The sequence below is a fragment of the Galeopterus variegatus genome, unplaced genomic scaffold, assembly GCF_000696425.1.
Source record: "Galeopterus variegatus unplaced genomic scaffold, G_variegatus-3.0.2 Scaffold29, whole genome shotgun sequence".
NCBI lineage: Eukaryota > Metazoa > Chordata > Mammalia > Dermoptera > Cynocephalidae > Galeopterus > Galeopterus variegatus.
The window spans coordinates 108,242-133,552 of record NW_007726140.1 but is presented as its reverse complement, the minus strand read 5'-3'; the positions used below and the strand labels follow the sequence as shown (position 1 = coordinate 133,552).

Here is a 25,311-nt window from a genome sequence, read left to right as displayed (position 1 = left end):
GGCCAGCCCGGTGGTGCACTGGAGAGTGCGCTGCCTGGGAGCAAGGCGGCGCTCCCGCCGAGGGTTCGGATCCCATGTGGAGACCGGTTCCCGCTCACTGGTTGAGCACGGTGCGGGCGCGACACCGAGGGTTGCGATCCCGTTACCGGTCAGTAAAAAAGACAAAAAGGAAAAAAAAAATGTAACATCAGCTAAGCTGGGGCCGCTGGAGCTCAGGGGAAGAGGAGGAGAGACCTACAGAGTTCACGAAGGTGGGAGAAACCATGATGAGAGAAAGAAAAAGCTGCTCTGAGCATTTCAGGCCACAGCTGCTTTAAGGCTCAAGCTGATGAGTTCATGGAGCAGGAGCTGGCAGAAGCTGCAGCTGTGCCCTTCAGATGGAGTTACTTGGAGGCAGCAGGAGAGAAGAGGGCCTTGGCGGCCCCCAGGACAGCAAAACCACTAATAGGTTTCCCATGGACCCATGTTGTGGGTCGAACGCACAGAGGAATCCAGGACCGGCATCAGTGTTGTAGTTTTATAGCTCTTTATTTTAGTGTTGCAGTTCTTTGTTCAGTGTTAACAGCGCCTCTTTTTGCTTGCAAGCAAGGATAGCACTGGGGAGCAAGAACTCCTAAACCAGTGTCTCCCAGAACAAAGGAAAAGACCCCCTTATATAGCCTAAATTCCCACCCTTTTCCCTCACAGGTTCCCATTCAGGCCCTCTTATGTAAATGAGGGATGCTGTCCTGCTAATTTGGATTGGCTGATTGTGGGACAGTCCATTGGTCACTTTAGGAGTCTAACTTGCCTCTAGCCTGAGGGGGGGGACGGACTGCTGTTATTTCCTAGAGAGCGGGCCCAGGAAGCAAGTAGGGTAAATAGCAGGGGCCAGAGTCTACAGTGGAGCATAGAGTGTCTAAAACAGTTTCTCACGTGGAAAAGGGAAAGCTTAACAATTAGAAAATGCTTAGGGTTCCCTGCAACACCCACACAGGAGCGAGGAGCCAGAACAACTGAAAAAAGGGAGCCATTCAGAGGCCAGTGAGTCATTACAAGGGACCAGCATAAGGCCAATCCCATGGGAAGTGTTTGGAGCATGGGCAGTGGGTGAGATGGGAACACCAGGAGAACACTGGGACACAGCAAGGACAGCCGACCTTCCCCCCAATCAGCACAGGACCACTCAGAGGAGAATGGTCAGGAATGCAGGATTGCATGGGGTGCAGTACCTAAAACATCAACCATTAAACCCTGAGCTGCACAAAAAGCCTTCCCTAGGGAAACTACAGCAAAGCGATTTAAACAACCACACAGCTCAAGTACTGGTTCCCACAGGAAGTTCCCCTGTGCGAGAAGCAAAGGACAAAAAATTAGTTCTGGCCCAGGCACACCACCAGCACCTTGGGGCCTACCTGGGAACCAGAGGCTTGGATCCAGGGACTGGACCCCACTCCCACTTCCAGGCAAACTGTGCCAGTGCCTCGGGGCCAGCCTGGGGACCCAGGCCATGGAGAAGGGGACCGGACCACCCTCCCACAACCAGGCACACTAAGCCAGCACCTTTGGGCCCACCCAGGGACCCGGGGGTATGGAGTTGGGGACCACACCACCCTCCCACAACCAAGCACAGCATGCCAGCACTTTGAAGCCCACCCCAGGACCCGAGGCATGGAGAAGGGGACTGGACCTCTCTCCCACAACCAGGCACACCAAGCCAGTGCCTTGGGTCCTGCCCAGTGACCCGAGGCATGGAGCCAGGAACCGGACTCTCCTCCCACAACCAGGAACACCATGCCCACACCTTGGGGCCGGTACCTCGGGGCTCACCCAGGGACCCAAGGCATGAAGAGGACTGGACCTCTCTCCCACAACCAGGCACACCGTGTTGGTGCCTCAGGGCCCGCCCAAGGAACCAAGGCATGGAAAAGGGGACTGGACCTCTCTACGACAACCAGGCATACCGCGCCAGCACCTCGGGGCCTGCCTGGGGACCCGAGGCATGGAGAAGGGGACGGGTCCTCTCTCCCACAACCAAGCACACCAAGCCAGTGCCTCAGGTCCCACCCAGTGACCAGAGGTATGGAGCCAGGGACCAGACCCTCCTCCCACACCAGGCACAAAATGCCAGCACCTCAGGGCCCACCTGGGTACCTGAGGCATGGAGAAGGGGACCGGACTCTCCTCGCACAACCAGGCACATGGCACCAGTGCCTCAGGGCCCTCCTAAAGACCCGGGGCATGGAGAAGGGGACCAGACCACCCTCCCTCAGCCAGGCACACCGTGCCAGCACCTTGGGGCACACTCAGGGACCCGGGGTAGGGAGAAGGGGACCGGACCCCTCTCCCACAACCAGGCACACCAAGCCAGCTCCTTGGGTCTTGCCCAGTGACATGAGGCATGGAGAAGGGGACCGGCCACCCCTCCCACAACCAGGCACATGGTGGCAGCGCCTTGGGGCCTGCCCAGGGACCAGAGGCATGGAGAAGGGGACCAAACACACCCCACAACCAGGCACACTGCCAGTGCCAAGGACCATACAAAAAACAGCACCTCCACATGGGTGACCCACCACATTCACCACAATAACCATGGTTGCTGCAAAAGCGGCTAGATGCCACAACCACCATGCAGATGGTCTGCCAACCACTGGAGAGCATTCACACAAGCAGAGACACCAGCAGAGATAAAGAAAAGAGGATGTCTCTTTCTTTCTTTTTTTTTAAATTTTATTTTGTTGATATACATTGTGGTTGATTATTGTTGCCCCTTACCAAAACCTCCCTCCCTCCTCCCTTTCCTCCCTCCCACCCAACAATGTCCTTTCTGTTTGCTTGTCGTATCAACTTCAAGTAATTGTAGTTGTTAGATCTTCTTCCGCCCCACCCCCGGTTTTTGTGTGTGTGTGTGAATTTATTTATTAATTTTTAGCTCCCGCCAATAAGTGAGAACATGTGGTACTTCTCTTTCTGTGCCTGACTCGTTTCACTTAATATAATTCTCTCAAGGTCCATCCATGTTGTTGCAAATGGCAGGATTTCATTCATTTTTATAGCTGAGTAGTATTCCATGTGTAGATGTACCACATTGGATGTCTATTTCCACAAAACCCATTTCAGAGTGACAGAAGAAGCATCTGCTCTATGATAATATTGGGGGACCTGATCACATCTCTCAGCATTGGACAGATCATCTAGGCAAAAATTAACAGAGTAACCATTATTCTTTCAGAAGGAGAGAAGAAATCTAGGGTAATTAGAGGGGGAGGAGAAGGGAATAGGGGAAGGGGAGAGATTGAACAAGGGGCATAAAGAATAATTATGATTTGTAACAATATATGTGCTGGTAATACTGATTTAATCAACATATCTCAATGTTCAACCCCCAAAATATGTATAATCAATTCTTATTCGATATTAAAAAAAAAAAAAAAAAAAAAAGGGCAGCTAGTCGCCACAGCAAGTCACAGCCACTGTGCAGGTAGCCCACCAGACACATTCGAATGCACTGACACAAGGAGAGTCACCAGCAGAGACCCAAAAAAAAAGAGCATCTATCTCCACAAAACACACCCCAGAGTAATAGAAGCAGCATCTGCTCCACGATAATAGTGGGGGACCTAAATACACCTCTCTCAGCACTAGACAGATCATCTAGACAACAAATCAACAGAGAAACAGTTAATCTATCAGAAGTAGAGAACAAATCTATGATTATTAGAAGGGGGAAGGGGATGAGGAGCGATTGGATAAGGGGCAGAAAGAATAAGTATGATTTGTAATAATGAATATGCTAGTAAAAGAAAAAAAAAGTAAAAGCCATTATTATTGGTGTTTGCCTTAATTTGGAGAAACAGGAATAACAATGACTTTAGGATCTAATCACACCCTACAAGAGGCCTTTTCTCCAGGCCCTTGTTTAGCAATCTTTTTCCCCCTAGGGGAATCTTTTCCCCAAAACAAAATGATACTTTAGACATGAGAAAACCCTCTACCTAACAGAAGTCAAGTTTGAAAACCACTGCTCTTGGTAATTATGTCTCATGAGATAAGATCTGCTTTGTTACAATAGGCACTCAAATACTTACTGAATTAACTAATAAATAAAAGACTTGCGATACTACATTTAACCCTCCTGGAGAGCTCTAACAGGGTTTTCAGTTTTGGTATAACCCATAGAGAATGATTACATTTATAGTAAGATAAAATTAAGCATCTAATAATTTGGTTTATTAAAGGATTATTATAGAAATAAAGCAAACAGAAGACAGAGATGAAAGTGGAGAAAAACATGAACGACTTGAGGTTGGGTAATGAATAAAACAAAGGTCTTCTTGTCAGTAAAAGCTATGTAATAAGAAAACATATCCAAAAAGGGTATAAAAACAGGTTGGTACTCTTTTCTAATTTAAGAACTTCAGAAAATATCTAGTCTATCTCTTTAATTTTCTAGCTAAAGACAATGAAGTCCAAAAACTTCAAGTAATTTACTTGAGATTTTCAAGCTGGATAATTAATTAAAACTACTTAGGAAGTCTGAATTCCAGTGTGTTTTCCACAGAGGTGCTTCTCAAACCTAGCTGCACATTAAAATCAGGTTAAAAACAAATGACTGAAATACCATCAACCTAACCTACAGAGGTCCAGGCCCTACTTCACAACAATTAAACCAGAATCTCTGGGGGGGAGGTGGGGTCTGGGCAACTTTTTCTTTTTTTAAAACTTCCCAGTGATTTTTTTTTTTTTAATTTTGTCAATATACAATGTGGTTGATTATCATGACCCATCACCGAAACCTCCCTCCCTCCTCCCTCTCCCCCCTCCCCCGCAAGAATGTCCTTTCCGTTTGCTTGTTGTAACACCTTCAAAGAAATTGTAGTTGTTATATCTTCTTCCCCCCTCCCCCCGGTTTTGTGTGTGTGTGTTTGTGTGTGTGTGTGTGTGAGTGAATTTATTTGTGTATTTTTAGCTCCCACCAATAAGTGAGAACATGTGGTATTTCTTTTTCTCTGCCTGACTCGTTTCACTTAATACTATTCTCTCAAGGTCCACCCATGTTGTTGCAAATGGTAGTATTTAATTCATTTTTATAGCTGAGTAGTATTCCATTGTGTAGATAAACCACATTTTCCGTATCCACTCATCTGATGATGGACATTTGGGTTGGTTCCAACTCTTGGCTATTGTAAAGAGTGCTGCAATGAACATTGGGGAACAGGTATACCTTCGACTTGATGATTTCCATTCCTTTGGGTATATTCCCAGCAGTGGGATAGCTGGTGATTTTAATGCGTAGCCAGGTTTTACCCGCACTACTGTAGAACAGTGGTTCTCCACTGGGACAACACTGCCCCAAGGAGACATATCACAATCAAACACTTTTGACTATCACAACCAGGGGAGGTTGCTACTGGCATCTAGTGGATAAAAACAAGGGATGCTGCTAAACATCTACCGATGAACAGGACAGACCCCCCACAACAAAGAATTAACTGGCCCAAAATGTCAATAGTGCTGAGGCTGAGAAACCCTGCTCTAAAGTCATTTTGTTATTTGTATATATGTGTTATTTGAATGTTCTATTTGTCATTTTACTTGCTCCTGGATATGAATGCATTTCAAGTATCAAACACACACACACACACACACACACACACACACACACACACACCAGTCATCTGGTGGTAAAGTATTTAAAAATCTTGCATACTTAATTACTAAGGGCTCCTAAAAGTCAAGCATTTTCAACTTATAGTTGAAGACTTGAGACTGCAAAATTTATGGGATTAACACAATTATAGTTAATAGTTCGTGTTTATAAAGTGAGGACCCATCAGAAGTGCCCAGCAATAGCTGACAGAACCAAGAAATAGCTTTGGAGCTGTAGGGAAAGTAAAGATAAATGGTCAGGATCCCTTGAGGGGTTCAAAATCTTGCTGAGCATTTGTGCCCAGGTGTTCCTTGGTTATTGTCTAATGTAATTGCACATGTGGACCCAGGTGTTCTGGATTAATGGACTTAAGTATAAAGGACAAGCAGCTCTGATCCACAGTGCCCTCCCCACCCCAAGGCCCCTGGGAGGGCAGGAGAGGGGGCACAGGGAGACCACTGCTGCAGCCAGAGGCTGTTGCTGCCAGGGCCCCTGGGATGCTCCAGGAGGCCACTGCCCCTGCTGCTGCCGAGGAAGCTGAGGACTGAGCTTGTTTCTGCCAACAGCTCCCCGGATCTTTCCCAATTACCTAGCTCACGACCTGTATGTGAGGGGTGACCCTGCCTGCACAATGGGTATGAAGGGTCATGAGCCCTAGCCCTACAGTCATGAAGTTAAAATACTAGCACACAGATACCCCCAACAAATACTCTGGAAGGAATGACCAGAAGACGGCATGAATTCTATAATTTTATTCTTCATTTATGGTTTTCAATGGCTGACTCATCTGGCATATATTTTTTAGCCACACATCTTTGGAATTATTTAACATGCAAAATACTTCTTCTACCATAATTATTCAATAAGAAATATTCACTTAACATCTACTACAGACTAAATGTCATGACAAAAATAAAGCCAGCTAACCTTAAGTAGGTTATATGGTAAATGCTATTACAGAAATCACCTCCTTCCTTTCTAAACCTACTCCTTTAGCTTCTTGTTCTCCGGACCAGATGGTAGTTCCAATACTGAAATCCTAGGACTCCTCCATGTTTTTCATACTCTCTTTTCTATTCCTACTTCCACTGCCCCAGTGCCTCTCTCCTGGACTTCTGCAACAGCTTCCTAATTGTTCTCTCTGGTTCTGGTCCTGTCCCACCAAATCCAATGATCACTTTGAAATGCATATCTAACCATGAAGATCCACTGTTTGGTGACTTAGCATCACTTACAAGATAACAAACTAAAGTTTCTTGATAGGGCTCACAAAGCCTTCCATGATGTGGCCCAATTGTCTACCTCTTCAGACTAAATTCCCACCACACCTGCCTTACATTTGAACAACCATTAGAGAACTGATTGAAGTTCTCTGCTTAATACTCACTTATCCACTTTTACTCTTATTGTCTATTTGCAAAATAATCAAAACATTGGAACATATTCATTAATATTTAGTTCCAAGTTTACTTCTTCCAAGAAGCCTTCTCTGAGTCCCTGTCTCCAGATTGAGCTAGTTAGGTGTGTCCATAAGGTCCTGTGAATATCACAATCATTGTGCCTAGAAAATGAAGACGTGATCAGGGTATCAGCAGGATCAGCATCACCTGAGAACTTATTAGAAAAGAAGCATCTCAGACCCTACCCAGGCCTATGTAATCATAATCTGCAGTTTAACAAGATCCCCAGGTGATTCATAGGCATAGAACTGGGAAATACTGTTGTAATAACCCATTTGCATGTTTGTTTCTCCTCTCAAGCAGTTTCAAACTTTAGCATGCATCAGAACTACCTGGGATGCTTATTATAATACAGACTCCCATGCCCACACAGAGTCCAGTGCAGTAGATCTGGGAAGGGGACCAGGTATGTGCATTTTTATAAGGACCCCATGTCACTAATTAAGAGCTGCCCACCATCACACTTTAAAAGATACACTGCTAGACTCACATACTTGAGAAAGGACACAGTAGTTGTGGAATGGTAGGCAGCAGAGAGGTTATGACACAGGATACATAGAGGAAAATGAAAAGACATAAGAATAAAAGGACTAGGTAGATTGTAAATGCCTTGTAAAATAAAAACTAACTGCCTAAACCCTTCTTACTAGAATAGTTGGATTGGTAAAAATAACATTAGAAATGGTCACTTTTGTTCCTTGATTAAAAAGTCTACCCTAGGGCCGGCCCGTGGCTCACTCGGGAGAGTGCGGTGCTGATAACACCAAGGCCACGGGTTCGGATCCTATATAGGGATGGCCGGTTGGCTCACTGGCTGAGCGTGGTGCTGACAACACCAAGCCAAGGGTTGAGATCCCCTTACCGGTCATCTTTTTTAAAAAAAAAAAAAAAAAAAAAGTCTACCCTAATTCCCATTACCCAAATACAGATGGCAACAGTAACTTATGACCACAAAAACTCTCTAAACTACCCATGAAAAAAGAAACCTGTTGTAGGGTAAATGCTGGATATAGCCTTATTCCCCACTCCTGTGCACAGGTGTTTCCCCTCTCCCCTGGGAGTCCGTCCCTGGCCAACACGTCCCCTTTAAGACAAATAGAATGCTGGAGGGAGCAGGGACCCTAATTAAAGGAACAAGCACTCTGGCACCAAGAGAGTAGAAAGTAGATTAACTTATCTACACAGCCAGATCTCCCACGTGCTCTGAGTTATGTGATCTAGGTGAGGGTCTGCACCTGAGCCTGAAAATGATTTACATCCCTATTTTGTACTGTTAACTGTATAACTGCTATATGTACTCCATGGCAGTGCAGACTGCTTGCCGGCTGGCTGCAATCAGTGTCTCTTCTAAGTCCAATAAACCAAAGTCTCTCTACTTGCTGGCCATCTGGGTGATTTCTTTGGAATAGGTAAACACTACCCGAGTGCCCTCTCAGATTTGGGGTTCCTGCGTTACACCTGTTAATTGACAAAGTTCACAGTCCTAGGTTTAAAATTCACTTGAGTTAACTAGTAACTACCACTTTTCAGGAGTTACTATAAAAGAAAAATCTCGGAGTAAATAGCAAACAACATACTTCATAGTTTTATGAAATCCTTGTCACTAGGAAAATAAATTATTTATTCCTATAAAAGAAACAGGGAAATGAAATAATTCTGCCATAACGGTGGGTCAGAAAAGTATCTAAATATCCAGTCCAAATTAGTCTTAAGAGTCAGCTGTTTCATATCTATTGTCAAAAACAAGTGAACAGAGGAACACCTCAATTATTGGTTTAACACTGTATCCCTGTACTCAGACACAAGATAGGCGCTCAATAAATGTTCATGGAATTGAACTGCAATACTGGATACAAATTGTGACTTTGGGTGTCAGGATGGCCGAGTGGTCTAAGGCGCCAGACTTAAGCTCCTGCTTCCCAAATTGTGACTTACACATTGTTTTGTCTGAAAAAGCTAGGATCAGCAGAAATTTTGTGACCATCACCTCTGCTTCAAAAGTTGGAGTTTCCTCACAAGTCAATTATGAATCACATACATCACACAAAAGGGTTCAGTGCTAAACTAGGAAAGTAAAGAGTGTGAATCAGAAACAAGAAAAACTGAAAAACTTTAAATATCACTGCAAAAATGAATATATGCAGTTATCTTAAACATGGTTATTAAGTAAGTCATAAGAAAACCAAAAATGATTTAAAAAATTCTATTCAAGTGACAAGCACTAGACATAAAAAGGATATAATATGTCTTAACCAATGCACCAAGGTGTTATATACCTAACACACAGTGCCTAGTGTAGATCCTACCCTTACACTAAAGTTATTAAATCAACTGTTAAATTAGTTGTTAAATCAATTTTTGCTATTTTACTTATGTTGTGAGCAGAATTACAGTTTAATGCCAACACGTGTTAGTCTATATGGTTTTGCCCAAGCTGGAAATGTGTAAAAGACCAAATACAATGGCATTTTGAAAATGCAACCACACACCTACAATGATAGCTGCTGCAAGAAAAGTTCAAGTGTTTAACAATCACAGTTCAACAAAAGATTTGTTTTATCCAAATGCTTTGAATTCACCTAAAATTAATCCCTGTAATATATAAATATGATTTATCGACAGATTTTTTAACATTCTATATCACTATAATCAATGGACTGAGTTTTGGAAATCTTGATTTAGGTGTAGTAGGTATGGGCTCCACTAGTCGATTGATACCTATAGATGAAAGAAGGAATATAACTAATGTTTCACTTTTTTTGGTTAAGAACATGTTCACCCGTCAGGGCTCAGCTCACATCATTCAACAAATATGAGCATACTTCAAAAAGTTCGTGGAAAAAGGGGAATTAAAAGATAATACAAATCCTTCCACGAACTTTTTGAAGTACTTCATATTTCCTTAGTGCTTCTAATATACCAGATGCTATTCAAGGTCCTAGTGCAATGCTGTCCTAGTCCTGCTGTCTCAGGACTTCTGAGATGATGCAAATGTTGAAATAGAAACAACAACTACTGGCCAATATGGTGACTAGGCACTTGAGATGTGGTGGCTACTGCAAACAAGAGCTGAATTTTTAATCTGACTTAATTCAAATTTAAATAGCTAAATGTGGCTAGTGGCTACCACATTGGACAGAGCAGCCCTAGTGTTATACAGGTAAACAAAATAGACAAAGACCCTGCCTTCATGATGTTTACATTCCAGTGTGAAAGATATTAAACAAATAAGCCAATAATTATATAATGTCAAGTGATGATTGGAAGTGTCTCTTTTGGAAAGAGCGATTTGACAAGGCCTCTTTAAAGAAATGTGGATTAAGTACGTGCCTTTTATATGCTCCCATGAATCCTATACTAACATATAGCATAAAACTCTATTGAAACTGCTTGCTTGCTTCTCTTGTTCAGCTGCATTCCAGCACCTGTCATAATATTTCCTGACCACGTGCGCAGAAATAATCTATAAAACTCCTCCAAACCGACCCAGTCATACAGTGTTCAGAATACACCAGAAGCTCAGTTCAGAAAACGGGGGGAGAGATCAGAGCAAACACAATCTGCTGTTTCTTCCCACCCTGTCCCATTCAGCTTTGGAGCCTCACTTCAAAACACAGCAATGCGGAGCAAAGATCGCCTCCTTCTTTCGTTCTTCCCATCCTCAGACTTGTACTGTTAATGACAGTTTCTTAGCCTCTGCAGGATCACACTCCTCTGCCAAGTCCGACCTTACCAAGGCTATCGCAAATACACTATAACAGGGTGCTTCACGCAACACCACGCCGAACCTCTTTCGCTTACCATTAGATTTACAGTTCCTGGAAAGTAAATTTCTACTCAGACCTTAGATGCTCTCTGCCGCTTCTACACAAACACCATAAAGGCATTCAATTACGAGTTAATGACTTTGCAGAGGAACAGGAAGCACAGGAGTGACTATCTAAAATACGACGACAAACACTTTTTCCTTTTATACTCGGAAGTAACGAGGCAAAGTGACTCAGGTTCTGGGAGAGGGAGTAAAAAGGAAGCTCAGAGTTGACAGAAAAAAATGAGTGAGAAGGGAAAAAAGCGGAAACAGGAGATCCCGAAAGCCTCACAGCTTTCCAAACCCTCCTGCTATAGAACCGGGTTGTGAGGGTGACTGCAGGCTCGCCTGAGGGAGTGACCGGTCAGTGCTGGGTGGGCGGCGGCGCAGCCCCCTACGGCTGCTCAGTTAACGGTCCGGCTGCCGACCCGCAGGCTGTGGTCACGAGTTACCTGCTGGTCTCGAGCGAAGAATATCGCTCGGGTAAGACCTGGAGGCATCGCTGGAAGAACCGCACGTGCCGCTCCCGCAGGAAATCCAGTCGCTCTCCCTCACCGCTTCCCGCCAGGCGATCATCCTCCGTAGCCGCCATACTACTCCGGAAGCGACATCCACCGCGACCCGGAAGCGGTTGGTGAGCGGTGTGAACGAACCCCCAGAGGTGATTTGACCTGGCTCGATGGGGAAGGAGATGTTCTTCCGCAGCCGACCAACTTTGTGATTGAAACCACGGTCTTATCAACTGAGAATCTTGTGCAGCACTTTCTCCGATTTCTCTCTAGGTAGCACAGGACCCAACCTTTTCTACTATAAACCCCAAAGGTTTGGAAATACCACGCAGGACTTGTAAAATCCAGCCTGCAAATCCCTGTCAGAACTTTTATCCTCCTCTGATATTTGTGGGGAAGCATAAGGTCAATAGCTTCAAGTCCCCTTTGAGAAAATCCTGGCTTTAAAGAACGTGAGGGGCCGGCTGTGGCTCATTCAGGAGAGTGCAGTGCTGATAACACCAAGGCCATGGGTTCAGATCCTATATAGGGATGGCCGGTTAGCTCACTGGCTGAGCATGGTGCTGACAACACCAAGCCAAGGGTTAAGATCCCCTTACCGGTCATCTTTTAAAAAATAAATAAGTAAAGAAAGAATGTGAGGATGATATATCTGAAAACGAGGATGGGTCAGTATAAATTTGCTAATAGACTTATTTTTGGAGGGCCACAGTTTTAAGTTTAAAGGATAGGAAAACTAAACCTACATATCAAGACTGTGGAGATAAATGTTAATTATTGACACTACAAAAGTTCAGACTTTCCTAATCCTCTCTAGGAAAATCTTACAGATTTTACAGTTGGTGTGTCATTATTTGCGACAGCAAAATAAACACAACATTTTCTCCAACTACCTGTATGCCAAAAATGAAATACCATGCTTCTAGTTTTTTTTCAAAAATAGAGATTTAAGTTGCTTTAGCCATATACTATTTATTCCATTTAAAGGTTCATGAAGCATTCTTGGGGGGGCGGGGAGGAATCCACTCAAGGATCAGGCCTAAACTAGGTTTTTAATCAAGTTAACTGATAGAAGCTTGGGTATAATTTTAATTGTTAACTTTCTTAGAAAATGTACTTCTTTAAAAATGTAGCCTGTGGGTTGGAGTTATCTTATACTTACGCAACAATCCAGAGCACTTTGAATAATTTTTGGCACTAACTACTACTTATTCACAGGTATTCCTGCATGTCTTTAACAGATTACTGCATTAACAAATGGCTGGTATGGATAGAAGGTTGTCCTTGGTGCTTCTCTATAAATATGGAGCTTACAGTCCCTGCCCTTCAGGTATGCTCAGTCTGGAGGAGTTTCCACTGTTATTACAATTAAGAAATCTCTCTCACTTACTGAAGAAGTTCAAAGTGGAGTCATTATCACACACATTTAACTTACTGGAATCAACTATGCACATTCTATACATGCTCAGAAAGAAAATTCTAATCAATATGATGCTTAAATTAGGAAAGCCAAATATTTCATCTGATTCACAACTCAAGGACAAGCAATCTGATCCAAATCTGAAGGGAAAACTTGCTATGTTGGACTCGTTGAGAGACTATAATATGCTTCTTAGGTAAGTAAAAGGCTTTTCATGAGTGATTTTGACCATACTAGATTTCTGGCATATCCATGACAGAATCTAACTCCCACATAAAATGCCACTCAACATTATTAGCTAAGAAGTGTAAACAGTTCAAATTAGCTAAGAAGTGTAAATGACAGAGTATCTATATAATTGAATACTATTTAGCTGTTAAATGATAATGTCTGAATTATGTAGAACCAGGAAAATATGTGTAATGTAACGTTAAGTGATTATAGGATAGTAACTAATATTTACTCTATTTTAAAATATGTAGGTATGTTTTTGGAAAAAGTTATCCTGGAATTATGGGTGCTTTATAACATTTCTTCTTTAGTGTTTTTTTTCCCACTAAATTTCTTGGTAATGTACTTTTTAAACCAGTACAAAAAAATGTTTATTTGACATCTCTTCTATAAACTTGTAACTAAAGACATTATCAATAATGTTTATCCTACATCCTTTACATAAAGGATCCATATAGTAAATTCCTGATTTATTTCAGATTCAGTCAGAAAGACTGATTTCTTCAGAGGAACTGCCACGCCTTCCTTTATGAAAAAAGAAAACAGAACCAAAAATAAAAAGCCATAATAATCATGTCATCCAGAATGCTCACCTTAGATGCAGGAAAATGAAAGCTGCATTTGTGTGCAATAAAAAGCAATATGTAAAAAAAGCAACACATAAGAAACATTTGCTTTTCTGTATCTTGAAGCTGTTCAGTTTTGTTTTTAAATCCCCCTGTCTTGTTCTATACTTCATTTCTAAACTGCTTCAAATCATTAAAAAAAGTCATAGAGAACAAATAACAAATAAAATGGGCATTTCTGGTTATGGGTCTTTTTATGTCAGTTTTCTCATTCTGCACCAATAATTGTACAATCTGAGTTCAGTTTCCAAAATTTAGGAGCCATCTACTTAGAATATTAACTGTGAAATAAGAAGTTTTGGACAACCACTACTCAAAGTAAATTTCTGAGTCATTTAACCTAAATGTATCCAATTACAATTGAAAACACTCAAGAAAAAAGTTATAAGAAACAAGTTTCCCATATTTTTATGTATATGATATTTTTCTTGTAAGATGAAAACTAATTAAACTTAGGAATTAAGATTTTATAATATGAAAATTGAAGTCGGTTAAATTGTGTTTTCAGGTACAAATGTTTGGAAATTTTAAAATTAACTCTTTTGACCAAATATATTAGTCTAGCAGTTTTAAAACACTTTAAATGCCAAGAGAAATCATAATATTCTAAAGCTAACTTATTTCAGATGATGTTTCAGAACAATCTTTCAATGTTGAGACAGACAAAATCAGAAAAGAAAACTGCATTAGCCAGGAAAATCTGAAAGACACAAAGATTTTATAAATGTGTGAAGTCCAGAAATGCTAAAGGGAAATTTGGAATAGCTGAAGGAAACCAAAAAGATTATATCAACAATACAATTAATAGGATATATGAGGTAAGAAGAATATTTTTAAAATAAATATTCTGTATATAAAACAAAGCATGCTTCAAACAATACAAAATATTACACGAAAATGTAATAACTGACAAACTACCAATTTGTTAAACTTAGGAAAAGCACTAACTTATTTCATAACTCAAAAAAAAAAAAAAAACAAAAAACCACTGTACATTTTTGTTTCTCAAGCTAACTTACCTCCAAGTTACAAAAATTACAAAAGTCTGGTTTAAAAAATGTCACTCTATGATTGTTTCAATTTATTTTGCTAATGCTATCACAAAAACAAAATATCTTTAAAATGTTATGAGTATTTAAATAGAATAATGTTGGTAACATATTTAAATAACTTTTACATCAATACCTGTAATAGGCCAACATAAACGTTAAATATCCTCTTAGTAGAAATGGGAAATATTAGTGACAATGCCGCATGAAACTTAATACCTCTCCATTCACATATAGCACAATAATCAATCTTACTAGGCGAGTGATATTTAAAGAACATGGTTAAGGGCCGGCCTGTGGCTCACTTGGGAGAGTGTGGTGCTGATAACACCAAGGCCACGGGTTCAGATCCCTATATAGGGATGGCTGGTCAGCTCACATGGGATAGCGTGGTGCTGACAACACCAAATCAGGGGTTAAGACCCCCTTACCGGTCATCTTTTAAAAACAAAAAATAATGGGCCGGCCCGTGGCTCACTCGGGAGTGCGGTGCTGATAACACCAAGGCCCTGGGTTTGGATCCCATATAGGGATGGCCGGTTCGCTCACTGGCTGAGCGTGGTGCTGACAACACCAAGTCAAGGGTTAAGATCACCTTACCGGTCATCTTTTTAAAAAAATAAAAAATAAAAAATAAAGAACATGGTTATTCACTCTTTCCTGGTATGACCAAGTATGCTAACATTCTCATCAACTGAATAGCAATTTCATTTCATTATCCCATAGTCTTCTCTATACTCCTTGTCTCCAGGTTGGAATAGCCCTAAGTAGAAAAAGAGAAGAGCAATTAAAACTATATAGGAAATTTTGAAAAAAAAACCTATCTGATTAAATGTTAACTATTAAAAATGTATATAGATTTTCTTTAACAATTTTTTACTATAAAATATAGAAGTTGCATAAAATATAAAATATAGAAATTACATAAAATATAACATGTAGTTATTAAATTACTATAAAGTGAACACCCATTCTATCTCCTTTTTACCTATGTGGGATATGCAGAAGTGGCCCAGAGCCTGTTGGCCCTATCTTTTTGTTTCGTTCTTCCCAACCTTTGGTAGGTTTGTAAAGTCTAGAGGGATCTCTACTAACATTGTTTTCAACCTGTAATCAGAAGTAAAATAGTGCCAGTTAATTTATATGAACTAAGTTTTTTATACTAGTAAGACCCTTAGTAACAGAGAGCAGAAAACATACTTGATATTAGCTATATAGTAATAAAACTATTAATAAATAACCTCTTCAGGAAACTTCTAATTGTGCTCATATAGCTAAAATAAAATTCGGACTACATCAATTTATTAATAAGCTGTTATTTAGTTTACTTTTTCTAGTTCTATTGTTTTATTTTATTTCTATTTCTATTATGAGAGAAATGTAATATAGCTAACTATGACGGTGATATAGCCAGACAATAAATTTCGGATCAATAACAACCAGTAAGTCCTCTACTTTATCCATGAGGGTCACCAACATCTTTAGTTCTGAGTATTATGAGTGAAATTAAGCAATGCTTGTAGTTGCCAGAGTTGTACTGTAGATGTTCATATAGAAAGAATGAAAAGAATGATGAGTAGGAAGAGACAAATAATTCAGAGTGAAAGAAAAAGGTGCTTATAATGTAAAACAGAAGAATTCAAACAATAGTTGCTTAAATTATACTGTTATGCTTTCTAATATGTAAATGTGAAATTTAAAGTACATTATAAAGAAATAAAGATATAAAGAAAGTAGATTTGATGTCAGTAACCTTATGAATTAATGATTTAGCATAACAGTAAAATTAATCTCAGTACAGAGTACCTTTTCTTTTAATTTTGCCAGTCGTCTTTGTTTTTCTGCCTTTTCATCTTCTTTTGCCTGTCTATCTAGAATTTTCAATTCAAGTTTATGTAAATCCTAAAAAAAAAAAACCCAAAAAAAGATAACATTAAGAAAGTAAAATAAACTAGAACTTGTTTCAAAATTTACTTGTTTGCAAGTAAAATTAAATGACCCTAACTATCAATACTCCTTCAATATTAACCTTTTCCAACAAAGGCTAAGAGGGTCATTTTCTTTGAATGTAAATGTAATATATGCACAGCCTTTCTGTATCACTTTTTTTAAGGTGTCTCTTGTTTTACTTTAACGTTCAATCTAAAACTTTTTTTCTTTTAAAACATGAGTTAAGCCCATTTTCACTTATCAATACAGATATGTTTGGTTTTACGTCTTTCATATTATTTTATATTTTGTTTTATGGGTTTTCTTTTTTCCTAAGTCTTTTATTATGTGGCCTGTTTACTTTTTTGGGGGGTGAGGAGGTATGGGGATCTTTTGTTATTTAGGAAGATTTTCATATATGGGCTAAAAAAATGAACTAAAATATACACTATTAATGTATTTTTGTCTGTTATTTTTCTGTATATCTTTATGCACATAATTCATAAGAGTTATAACAGTTCTATCTCATTTGCACCCTTTTTCATTTTCAAGTACCATTTCTTGTTTTGTTTAATACTTAACTGTATTCCACTTCATCTTTATTAGCATTTTTCTTGTATACATTTGCTTAAAATCTATCCTACCACCCAGGAATAACCTTGTTTCCTTTAAGTATACATCAGGTATCTACAGTGCACCTGACTCTAAGGTACAGGGATGAACAAAACACATAACATAGGCTTCATTGCAGCCTACATTATGGTGGGGAGATGAACAGCGAACAAACAAGCAAATCGCTCATGGAGTAAAGCCAGTCAGTTTGGCATTGAACAAGACATTTGGCCTGGACTATGATTACCTTTCCAGCCTTGTCTCCTCCCTGTTCCCATCTCCCCCTTGATGCCCTGAGAATACTGAAGTATTTATGGTTTCTCCCACAAACCACATCATTACACTCCTCTAAGTTACTATTTATGCTGTTCCCTCTCTAGGAAAGATCTCCCCTTTGCTGCTGCTTTCTTCTCCTTCAAGACTTCTACTATCACCTCTCTGACACTCATAACTATATCCACAGCCTAAAGTACTCTGTTCACATCTCAATCACTACACTATTCACACATTATATTGACATTTCCTACTTGCATATATCTTTCCCACTAGACTATAGCCTACTAGGAATTACGAAGCAGGGCTTACTCCTTTTGATATGCTAATGCATGTACAGGTCTGGTACATAAGAAGTACTCAATTTTTGCTGAAATGAATCTGGAAGTAATACCTTCATGGGTAGCATTTAAAAATTATTTAGGAAATATATTTACTCACTCTTTCTTGAAACCTAGAAATTTCATCAGCAGCAGTTTTCCTTTTTTCTGCCTTTTTGGCTTTTTCCCTTATCTCCTTTTCAAGCCTCAAAAATTCTTCCTGTTCTTTCTTCTGTTGGGTGTAACTTTCTAGTAGTAATTTTAGTTTAAACTGGCGTTGGCGCTCTTTCTGTTGCTTTTTCTCTTTTTCTTCCTCTTCTTTTAACTGGGAAGCATATTTCATTGACATTTCTATACTTTTCTGTTTTTTCCAAGCTTCAACTGCCAATTTCTGTTTCCTTCTTTGTTCTTCTTTTTGCTTTTGATTATCTTCTCGTTTATTATGAAAAAGCATGGGTATGTTGTCTGTCTTTTCCTTTAACTTAAAAATTTCCTCCTTTTTTTGCTGCTTTTTAGTTTTCCAATTCTGAATAGACTAAATGATTTTTAAAAAAGACAGCAAAAGTGTTTTTAAATAACAAACAGTATTTTAAAATACAACCTCAATTTCATCTTTCTAGAAAGAATATTGATTGTAGGATGCTGGATGCTTAGATTTTTAATTTTTATTATTTTTATCTAAAGCAATTTTTTTTCTAGTTCTGCTTTTAGAAAAATTACTGAATCGTTTAAAACTCTGAATAATGGTTTATTCTCTTGGCCTTCCTCTTCCTCTCTTAATCCCCAGGCTCACAGGGACTGCAGCTCATAAAGTATCCTCCTCCTCTTTATCTGCTTCCTTCCTTTGTTTTCATGGGCAACATACCTTTTCTGTAATCATCTCACTTCTGCTTCCAAATTGTCTTTTTAGGCTTAGAAAACTTTCTGAGTGATCTTTCTCTGGTCAAATATCAGAAAAGGAATAAAAAGTGGGGTAATTAAGAGCATGAGCTGTGAAGCCAGACTGGAACCAAATCCTGGCTTTGCCATTTACTAGGTATGACCTCGGATGAGTCACTAAACTTCTCTGTTCTCATTTTGCACATCTGTCAAGTGGTAGGTAGTACTTCTTGCATGGGGTTATTCTGAAGATGAAATGAGTCAGTGCCTGGCACACAGTGCCTCATAATGTAAAAAAAATAAAATAAAAAGTAAAATAGCTCAATAGCTTTATATACGGATATGTAAAGATTACTTAAAATTCTAATAGCATTCTCTATGCCACATAGGACATATCCACTGAATTACTTTCCCCAAGGCAGGAAACCATTTCCTCATCTTTCTTTATGGTGTATCATTTATTCACTCAATAAATCCTTATGGTACGTATACTATATTCAAGGCAATGTGATAAGAACCACAGATGATTAAAACAATACCAAATGCCATCTAGTACGGTGCTACTTAAACTTCCAGTTCACAAAAATACCGTGAATTTGTGTCAGAATGTAAATGCTCTGCTTCCTTCAGTGAGAAAGTTTTCTATGAAAAAGGTCAACTCAACTAAGCAGTGTGCTTACTGGATGGTTGATTCTGGTGCAATTACCCTATCTCATGATAAACCAGTAACAATTTGCAAACCAATATCCAGTCGGTGGGATAAGTTTGAGCAGCACTGTTTTGGGTGAGATAGGACATTGACATGCCACAGCACATCATTAAAAAGGTATAAACAAAGTGCTAGTGAAATCCTCAGGGGTACTACTTATGTTTGGGTGGGCAAGAAGGAAGTAGCATCTGATGTGGGCAGATTTAGGTAAGCTGGGAGTGGAAGGGGAAAGAAAGAACAGAGGTTCCAAAAAGATAAGCAAGGGTACTCAGGCCAGAAATGTTCAGGGCATGTCTGAAAATAAGTATCTTCATTTACACAAAACACAGAATATACAAGGGTACTTCAAAAAGTTCATGGGAAGATTTGTATGTACTATTAGAGAAAGTAGGAGATAAAAATGGTAAATTTCATACTCAATATCTTAAACTCAACGGATTTAAAACTACTAAACATGAAATGAGTATTTCTTCAGTGTGCCTTGAGTGAATCACCTGTTGAACAGATGTACCTTTCTTGTTAAACCAAGCAAGTTCACCCATGATTATCAACGATTTTTTCCCCTGAGGGGACATTTGGCAATGTCTGGAGACATTTTTGATAACCACAATTAAGGATGTATTATGATCATCTAGTGCTTGGGGGCCGGGGATGCTGTTAACCACCCTATGATGCACAGAACAGTCCCTCACAACAAAGAATTACCCAGCCCAAAACATCAATAGTGCCAAGATTGAGAAATCCTGGTCTAAACCAAAGCCAGAAAAATAATAGTCTGAAAATGGAACTTTTTCAGTATTTGCTACAATCAAGGGTTTTTTCTCTGGGGTACCCAAAATTTTGAGTCTTTAAAATAAGCAATGAGGTTGAAGTTCAAATATCTCAGAGAAACTTTTACTAGTCTCAAAGCATTTTTTTCTATTGCCTCTGGATTTTCTATTCCAAACAATGTGGCCTTTGCTGGTAAAATGACTTTTTTTTCCCAAAGTCTGAGTGGATCTGGATTACCTATATTTCTAGGAAGCAGACACAGAAGGTTTTGCCAACAATCAGAAATTTTGGGGCCCACTCTGTTATTTCTTAGGGCAGAAATGTTTGGCTTTGAGGAAGTCCAACTGTAGTTCCATTACTTGAGTAAAATTATTAAATTTCTCCATGCCTCAGTTTCATCTTCTATAAGATAGGGGGAAAAAATATAACCATATTTCATGGGGTTATGGTAAAGTTAATGACATGTTAAGAGGTTAGCACAGTGTCCCCAAAATAGAAACATACAACAAATAATAGCTATTATAATTATTACCTCTTTTTTTCTTTCTTCTAGAGCCAGAAATTTTTGATACCATTTCTCATGCTGTTGAACTTCATCCTGTGTTTTTCCAGGCAGGTGTTCTACAACTTCTCCCATAAATGTTGGCTTCCCTTTATGTTTGTTCCTCACCTTTACAAAGTTCTGGTGATCATAATCATCCCAGCCTCCTTGTCGCCCTCCCGTTTGCTGAAGGAATTTTTCAAAATCTAGTACTTCTTCTGGAAGAGTACTTGGTGTTACTTTGTCTACTGGAACTTTGCTTGAGATTGCTCTGAAAGCTTTCTCTGTTTCTGAATTACCCAAAGCCCATGTGTCAATTTTTCTTGATATGGCACTCAACTCATTATTAGTTGTTTTCTCTTCCTTAATAAGCTCTTCGTATCTAAAATTTTTTTAAAAGTTTGAATAAGAAGATACCAACAAATACATATTCTTTCATTATTCCTCAAATTTAACTATTACTGACTCTTCAACATCATCTTTTCCATTTAACATTATTAACATTTTATAAATCTAAGCCTTAAAAGCATTTCTTAAGAAATAAAAACAATCTTTCAAATTCTTATTTGAGATTTCATAGTGTCCAAATATAAATAAAAATTCACTTTGGACATGAAAAGCCATCTAAACCCTAAAACATAAGGAGAGAAGTGTTAATAGACTCATATTAAATACATAACAATAAAATGCTTTGTATACAACAACCTAGTGTAGAGTTATTGAAAAATAAAGGTCAATAATTTTTTTATTAAAATAAACTTAAAACATACATTAACCTCTGCTCTTCTTTAAAAGTGTTAATTGCATTTTCAATTTCTTCCATCATTTCTCTGAGCTTTTCAACAACTGTAAAAAAAAGAAAACATGGAAAAATCATTTTATGTCCTGTTTCAGTATGGCTAAGAGATAAATATTAAAAAAGAGTAGAATTTCCCCTAATTCAAAAACATTTCTTAGCTTAAAAGTGAATTTTTTTCTGATTACAGATATTTTTTCCTATGCGCCATATCATTAAATATTATTACAGGTTAAATATGCCTTATCCAAAATGCTTGGGAGCGAAGTATTTTGGATTTTGGATTTTTTTGGATTTGGAATATTTGCAGAATACATACTAGTTGACATACCTAATTTGAAAACCGAAATCTGAAATGCTCCTTTGAGCACCATGTCGGCATTCAAAAATTTTCAATATTGGAGCATTTCATGTTTTGGATTTTCAGATTGGGTTGAGCACCTGTATTAATAGTATTTCTTACAAGACAAAACTGTTTCATACTTAACATACTGTTTTGTGATTTGCAGTTTTAACATAACGTTAAAAAAAATGTTGAAGGTCCGGTTAACTCAGTTGGTTAGAGTGCAGTGTTATAACAACAAGGTCAAGGGTTCAGGATCCTCGCAACAGCCAGCAACAACAACAAAAATGTTGTGGTTAAATGTGTGTGCGCACGCGCGCGCGCACACACACGCACACACACACACACACACACACACACACACACACACACCATTTTTTTTATAGCTACATGTGGTATTTCATTGCCTAAATTTACCCTAATCCATTTAATCAATTCTGTAATTGATGAACCTTTAAATACGCACAATGCTGTAGTAAATATCCTTGCAGATAAATTTCAGCATGTTCAAATAAGTATATTTAGAGAAAATTGATAAAACTTGCAATGCTAAATAATAAAGTATGCCCACTTTATAGTGTGCTAGATACTGTCATCTATAGTGTCCTTCAAAGGTTCTACCAATTTGCAGTTGCTTAGAGTACCCTCTTCCCATGTACTTTTAATCATCTCCAAAATGAAAGGTAAAAATTTATTATCATTGATTTACTTGACATTTTTGTGATCAATTTGTGATCAAATGCCTGAGCATTTTTTAAATATGTGTTTTGTATTTCTTTTGCTACAATGTGCACCTTATAATCTTTACCCATTTTTTCTATTAGGTTATTTACCATTGTTGCTCTAATGTAGGCACTCTTTATATATTATGAATATTAGCTTTTTAAATTACATATATATTGCTAATACCTTCCTAATTTGTCTTTCAACTTTGCTTGAGGGTTTAAGTTCTTTCTAAAGTAGTCAAATATGTCCACTTTTTTCTTTATGGTTTCTGATCTTTATCATTCTTATAAAATATAATACTATTATAAAAATATTAACCCATCTTCTCTTCTAGTATTTTCATGGTTTCAGTGATTGAGTTAATAAATAATAATTATAATGTTCATATTTACCATTTTTAGTGCTTATTGTGTTATAAGCACAGCACAAATGCTTTATATGCATTGTTTCACTTCATCTCCCCAACAACCTTATCTCTAGATAGGTCTTATGATTATCTCCATTTTAGAGCTGAGAAAAGGAAAGCTCAGACAGATCAAGTAACTTGCCTAAAATTACATAGCTAACAAGTAACAGATCAAGCGTTTGCCGCAACATCTTGTCTGATTTCTAAATCCATACATCTTGAGCACTTTATTGCTTTGATCCTTCAGGAATGAATGCTGTGTGGTAAAAGTTTGGATGTATTGTTCCCCCAAAACTCATGCGGAAATCTAATCCCCAATGTGACAGTTTTAGAAGCTGTTTAAGTCATGGGGGTGGATCCCTGATGAATGGATTAATGCTCTCCCAGGGGTGTGGGGGTCCTGAGTGAAATGTTGCTCTATTAGTTCCTGTGTGAGCTGGTTATTTAAAAAAACCCTGGTACCTCCCCCACCCCCTTCCTCTCGCCATGTGATTGTTTGTACCTGCCTGTGGCCTACCGCTTCCCGCCATAAGTAGAAACAGCCTGAGGCCCGTGCCAAATGCAGCTGTCCCCAAATTGTAAGCCAAATAAACCTCTGGTAATTTATAAATTACCCAGTGTCAGGTATTTCTGTTATAGCAACACAAACGGGCTAATACACTGTGTAAGCAAGGAGGGAGACAGATAATGTTTTTTCCCCCAAAACTAGCATTTGTCCCAATACAATTTAACCTTTCCTTATGTATCTGAAATGCCTCTGAAAGGAAATTATTTCAAAAAGTGAATGATGGGAAAAGCACTGGACTAGCAATCAGGAATTCAGTCCTTTTCCCACTAAATTAGCTGAATCTGAAATTTTCTCTACCACAAATTCTCCATCCTATGAATGACACTAATATCTGTTCTGCCTACCTCATAATTTGTAATGATTTGACAACACTTTCTTTTTTTTTTGGTGGCTGGCCAGTACAGGGATCTGAACCCTTGACCTTGGTGTTATATATACCACCACACTCTAACCAAATGCAATAGCACTTTAAAGGTTAAAGAAAACTACATAAACACCAGATATTATAGTTCTCCAACGTATCCTTAGTAATTGCTAACCCATAAAGTAGGGTTAAGCTCCATTAATGCCAAATTGAAAAGCAGACACATTTCATTTTAGAAAACTATAAATTTTTCTAGTGTGCAGTAGAAAGTACTAATACATGAGAAAGTCTATAACATTTAAATTTACTTACAATCAGGTGTAGGCTTCACATCTTTCAACTGATGCTGAAGTTTCTTTACATTGTTATGAATTTTGGCCAATTGTTGCTGGATTTTTGCTCCTATAAGGAAGAAGTATGTACTTTAAAATAATTGTGGCAAATATGGTTACAATTTAGGATTCTATCTATATGCAAGATCAATAGCCAAGAATAATTAAAGAACAAAAGATGGTTATTTATGTCGAAACAACATGAACACTTTAAAGTACCCTTGCTCTAAATAAAGCACCTCTTAATTTCCTCATTTAAAAGCTCTGTGGGTTAAATGTTACTGTAACCTGTGCCAAGGAAATGTCTCTTTATTTTTTCTGTGTGGACACTGACTGAACATTGTTCTAAATGCATCAATTAGTTGTTTAAGCTTAGTCACACTTTGTTCTTTAACAGTACTTATTTTCTTTTTAATTTGTTATAAATTATGGAAATAGACTTTGATCTTAACTCTATTGTAGGAATATTAAAACTGTCTAACGAGTATCAATTCTACAAACACTGACAAACTTTCCACTGAGAATTAATTTCATCTAACCACATCCTCTAAGAGGGGTGGGCAATACCCATTGGTGTCACTGTCATGGCCTTAGGAGGTGCCTCAGGTGCCATTCACTGTTATCTATGCAGCAGGTTACCAAGATCAACCAAAGGACCAACCTGAAGTAAAATGTTAGTCCCACAATAAAAGCCTGAAAAATGAACGAGGGTCTCAAAAGACATTTCCCAATGGTCTTTATCAGCAGCAGAACGACTGGATTTTTCTTTCATATTTTTTTCTGAAGTAATAATCTTACTTTAACATTTATTTAAATTACTAGGCTAATATCATAAATGTTCATATCTATACATATATATTCATATAATAGTAATATTATTTTATCATCTTGGTCCCTCCTTTTTTTTATTTTTGCAACATTTCCACAAATAAGCACAAAGCACCAAAGGCTCTGTCCAAAAGTCCTTAAAAGCAATTTTTTTTTTTTTTTTTTTTTTTTTTTTTTTTTTT

At 38.6% G+C, this 25,311-nt stretch overlaps 2 protein-coding genes across 2 annotated transcripts in view; both read right to left on the bottom strand.

The window, feature by feature from the left end:
• PGGT1B (protein geranylgeranyltransferase type I, beta subunit) overlaps window positions 1–11,849 on the bottom strand; it is a 56,518-nt gene extending 44,669 nt beyond the window's left edge. Inside the window, exon 1 of the mRNA XM_008569844.1 lies at window positions 11,350–11,849. Within this exon, the coding sequence (XP_008568066.1) occupies window positions 11,350–11,489 (140 nt within the window). The 5' untranslated portion in view covers window positions 11,490–11,849. The remainder of the gene's footprint in view (window positions 1–11,349) is intronic.
• A 3,504-nt stretch (window positions 11,850–15,353) lies between these two features.
• The window catches only part of CCDC112 (coiled-coil domain containing 112), an 80,384-nt gene continuing 70,426 nt past the window's right edge, over window positions 15,354–25,311 (bottom strand). Inside the window, exons 4-10 of the mRNA XM_008569924.1 lie at window positions 24,282–24,371; window positions 21,537–21,612; window positions 20,758–21,148; window positions 17,988–18,401; window positions 16,539–16,634; window positions 15,721–15,839; window positions 15,354–15,495 (exon numbers count right to left, since the gene is read on the bottom strand). Coding sequence (XP_008568146.1) covers window positions 15,465–15,495; window positions 15,721–15,839; window positions 16,539–16,634; window positions 17,988–18,401; window positions 20,758–21,148; window positions 21,537–21,612; window positions 24,282–24,371 — 1,217 coding nt within the window. The 3' untranslated portion in view covers window positions 15,354–15,464. The remainder of the gene's footprint in view (window positions 15,496–15,720; window positions 15,840–16,538; window positions 16,635–17,987; window positions 18,402–20,757; window positions 21,149–21,536; window positions 21,613–24,281; window positions 24,372–25,311) is intronic.